The sequence below is a fragment of the Colobus angolensis genome, unplaced genomic scaffold (genome assembly GCF_000951035.1).
Source record: "Colobus angolensis palliatus isolate OR3802 unplaced genomic scaffold, Cang.pa_1.0 Scaffold223, whole genome shotgun sequence".
Taxonomy (NCBI): domain Eukaryota; kingdom Metazoa; phylum Chordata; class Mammalia; order Primates; family Cercopithecidae; genus Colobus; species Colobus angolensis.
In genome coordinates, this window is record NW_012115411.1 from 1,078,782 (window position 1) to 1,083,706 (window position 4,925).

The window sequence follows — 4,925 nt, forward strand, 5'->3', positions numbered from 1 at the left end:
AAAAAAAAACAAAAGAAGGAAAACTAGCCCGAGTGAAAGCAGGTAGGGAGAGAAGCAAGGAGCGGAATTGCTTGTTGCTTTCAGATGGAGCCCTGGAGGATTGGAGAAGACTGAGCTTGCTCAGACACATGCTCTGCTCAAACACACCCTCCCTCCCACCTCCCAAGAAGGCAGGACAGTGTTGGTGGCTATGGCTACTCCAGCCCAGTGACAAGGTTATACGGCCCTGCTGCGTAACAAACATTACCCCGAGTCTCGCCTCTCTGCCAGCACGTCACCTCTGACCAGTCGCTCGGGTACGTGTCTGGCCCATATACATCCTCCACAGCCTTCACCCGGGCCCGGAAAGTGTAACACTTCTCAGCATCCAAGTCTTCTATGGTGACATTGCAGGTATTTTCCTGTTTGGACTGGAGAAACACACACACACACACACACACACACACACACACAATGATTAGTGATGTAACCTGTATGTCTGGAGTTTTCCTTCCAGTGGGTTCATGGTCTCGCTGACTTCATGAATGAAGCTGCAAGGCCGGGCACGGTGGCTCACACCTGTCATCCCAGCACTTTGGGAGGCCGAGAGGGGTGGATCAGCTGAGGTCGCAAGTTTGAGACCAGCCTGGCCAACATGGAGAAACCCGGTCTCTACTAATAATACAAAAATTAGCCGGGCGTGGCAGTGCATGCCTGTAATCCCAACTACTTGGGAGGCGGAGGCACCAGAATGGCTTGAACCCGGAAGGCAGAGGTTGCAGTGAGCCGAACTCGTGCCACTGCACTCCAGCCTGGGCAACAGAGTGAAACTCTATCTCAAAAAAAAAAAAGAATGGAGCCGTGGACCTTCTCGGTGAGGGTTACAGCTCTTAAAGGTGGCAGGGACCCGAACAGTGGGCAGCAGCAAGATTTATTGTGAAGAGCGAAAATTTATTGTGAAGACCGAAAATTTATCGTGAAGACCAAAAGAACAAATCTTCCACAGTGTGGAAGGGGACCCAGATGGGTGGCCACTGCTGGCTGCGGTGGCCAGTTTTTAATTCCCTTATTTGTCCCCGCCCATGTCCTGCTGATTGGTCCATTTTACAAACCTCTAGCTAGCCACAGAGTGCTGATTGGTGCATTTTTATGGAGCACTGATTGGTGCATTTTAGAAACCTCTAGCTAGCTGCAGAGTGCTGATTGGTGCATTTTTATGGAGCACTGATTGGCTCATTTTACAAACCTCTAGCTAGCCACAGAGCGCTGATTGGTGCATTTTTATGGAGCACTGATTGGTGCATTTTACAAACCTCTAGCTAGCCACAGAGTGCTGATTGGTGCATTTTTATGGAGCACTGATTGGCTCATTTTACAAACCTCTAGCTAGCCGCAGAGTGCTGATTGGTGCATTTTTTTGGAGCACTGATTGGTGCATTGTACAAACCTCTAGCTAGCCACAGAGTGTTGATTGGTGCGTTTTATGGAGCACTGATTGGCTCATTTTGTAAACCTCTAGCTAGTTGCAGAGCACCGATTGGTGCATTTTTACAGAGCAGTGATTGGTGCATTTTACAAACCTCTAGCCAGTCACAGAACACCGGTTGGTGCATTTTCACAGAGCAGTGATTGGTGCATTTTACAAACCTCTAGCTAGCCACAGAGCGCTGATTGGTGCATTTTTATGGAGCACTGATTGGCGCATTTTACAAACCTCTAGCTAGCCACAGAGTGCTGATTGGTGTATTTTTATGGAGCACCAATTGGTGCATTTTACAAACCTCTAGCTAGTCACAGAGTGCTGACTGGTGCATTTTTACAGCACACTGATTGGCACATTTTACAAACGTCTAGCTAGCTGCAGAGCGCCAATTGGTGCGTTTTTACAGAGGGCTGATTGATCCATTTTACAAACCTCTAGCTAGCCGCAGAGCACCATTGGTGCATTTTTACAGAGCAGTGATTGGTGCATTTTACAAACCTCTAACTAGCCGCAGAGCACTGATTGGTGCATTTTTATGGACACTGATTGGCACATTTTACAAACCTGTAGCTAGCCACAGAGTGCTGATTGGTGCATTTTTGCGGAGCATTGATTGCCTTATTTTACAAACCTCGAGCTAGTCGCAGAGCACTGATTGGTGCGTTTTTACAGAGCAGTGATTGCTGCATTTTACAAACCTCTTGTAAGACAGAAAAGTTCTCCAAGTCCCCACCCGACCCAGAAGTCCAGCTGGCTTCGCCTCTCAGTTGGACCTTTCATGGTACACCCCCTGGGATTTGCACAAGGTTCCTACTCCCACATGTTTTCACTCTGTTGTTTGCGTCCTCCCTCTCTGCAGACTTTTATTCCAACTACGACAACTACAGATTCAGCAATGCAGTAACACTTGTTTTTGTTGTTCTTTTTGTTGTTGAGACAGAGACTCGCTCTGTCCCCCAGTCTAGAGTGCAGTGGCACGATCTCAGCTCACCGCAACCTCCACCTCCTGAGTTCAAGCGATTCTCCTGCCTCAGCTTCCAGAGTAGCTGGGATTACAGGCACCTGCCACCACATCCAGCTAATTTTTGTATTTTGTTGTAGGCATTGCTGTTATGACTAAATATTCTTTCAACCACCCTTGGATGACTCTTAAAGATTTCATTAGGCTGGGCGCTGTGGCTCACGCCTGTCATCCCAGCACTTTGGAAGGCCGAAGCAGGTGGATCACGAGGTCAGGAGTTCGAGACCAGCCTGACCGACATGGTGAAACTCCGTTTCTACTAAAAATATGTATACACACATGTATGCAGATATACAGTCATGCATTGCTTACCGATGGGACATGTTCTGAGAAATGCTGTGTGAGGTGACTTCTCCATTGTGAGAATATTGTAGAGTTTATGGAGACGCACCTCGCTGGTCTAGCGCATTGCTCACCTAGGCCGTATTGCACATTGTTCCTGGGCTATGCACCTGTACAGCACGTTACTGTACTGAATACTGCCGGCAAACCTAATGCAGGTATTTGTGCATCTAAACATATCTAAACATGGAAAAGCTAAAGGAAAAATAGGGTATAGAAGAAACTAGTTGGGACAGCTGCATAGGACAGCCGTGATAATCACAGAGGACTACCGTGATACATGCTGTCTGCTGATGACGAAAAGGTCCTTAGGCAGCACATGACTCTGTGTGTGTCTGTGTGTCTGTGTCTGTGTGTCTGTGTGTGTGTCTGCACCAGTGTCTATGTGTGCCTGTCTCTCTGTGTGTCTGTGTGTGTGCCTGTGTGTGTCTGTCTTTGTGTGCATGTCTGTGTGTGTCTGTGTGTGTGCGTGTCTGTGTTTCTGTGTGTGCCTGTGTGTGTGCGTGTCTGTGTTTCTGTGTGTGTCTGTGTGTGTGTCTGTGTGTGTGCGTGTCTGTGTTTCTGTGTGTGTCTGTGTGTCTGTGTGTGTGTGTGTGTGTCTGTGTGCCTGTGTGCCTGTGTGTGTGTGTGTGTGTGTGTGTGTAGGGAGACAGATATGTAGAGATAGAGGTAGGACTAGAGGTAGATAAAGAAATGATAGATAAATAGATAAAACAGAGAGATGATAGACTTGATAGATGATACATAGATAGATGATAGAGAGATAAATAGATAGATAGATAGATAGATAGATAGATAGATAGATAGATAGATAATAGATTGAAAGATATAGAGGTAAAATAGAATGATTAGATAGGTAGATAGATAGATAGATAGATGATAGATAGAAAGAGATAGAGTCAGATAAAATAGAATGAGATAGGTAGATAGATAGATACATACATACATACATACATAGATGATAGATTGAAAGAGATAGAGATATAATAGAATGATATGGATAGATAGATAAATTGAAAGACAGAATGATATAGATAGAGATAGATATAGATAGATCATAGATAGATAGATAGATAGATAGATAGATAGATAGATAGATAGATAGATAATACATAGACAGATGATAGAGAGAAGTAGACAGATAGATGATACATAAATAGATACAGATAGATGATAGATAGATATATAGATACATACGTAGATAGATAAATACATAGATAGGATAGTAGATGGTAGAATAGAGAGAGATAATAGGCAGGTAGATAGAGATGATAGATAGATGAGCTAGATACAGATAGGGATGATATACATAGATGATTGATAGTACATAGGTAGATAAAAGAGAGTTGGTACATAAAATAGATATGGATAGAGCAATAGAGAGATAAAACAGAGAGAGTTAATCAATAAAATACATGATAGATTGAAAGACAGAGACAAAATAAAATGATATAGATAGATAGATGATAGATTGAAAGAGAAAGACAGATAAAATAGAATGACATAGCAGATTGAAAGAGCTAGAGAGAGATAAAATAGAATGATATAGATAGATAGATAGATAGATAGATAGATAGATAGATAGATAGATAAGAGATAGAGACAGATAAAATAGAATTAGATAGATAATAGGTTGAAAGAAAGATAGATAGATAGATAGATAGATAGATAGATAGATAGATAGATAGAGATAGAGACAGATAAAATAGAATGAGATAGGTAGATAGATACATACATAGATAGATACACAGATGATAGATTGAAAGAGATAGAGAGAGATACAATCGAATGATATGGATAGATAGATAAATTGAAAGAGAGAATGATATAGATAGAGATAGACAGATAGATATAGATAGATCATAGATAGATAGATAGATAATAGTTTGAAAGATAGAGATAGAGATAAAATAGAACAATATACATGATAGATTGAAAGACAGAAATAGAGGTAAAATAGAATGAGATAGATAGATAGATAGAGATAGAGACAGATAGAATTAGACAGATAACAGGTTGAAAGACAGAAAGAATGAGATAGAGATGTATAGATAGATAGATAGATAGAAAGAGATAGAGACAGATAAAATAGAATTAGAT

The 4,925-nt window shown here is 42.1% G+C and overlaps 1 protein-coding gene across 1 annotated transcript in view; it reads right to left on the reverse strand.

Moving 5' to 3' along the window:
- CRLF2 (cytokine receptor-like factor 2) overlaps positions 1–4,925 on the reverse strand; it is a 40,013-nt gene that overhangs the window by 13,505 nt on the left and 21,583 nt on the right. The window contains exon 5 of the mRNA XM_011943965.1: positions 248–410. Coding sequence (XP_011799355.1) covers positions 248–410 — 163 coding nt within the window. The remainder of the gene's footprint in view (positions 1–247; positions 411–4,925) is intronic.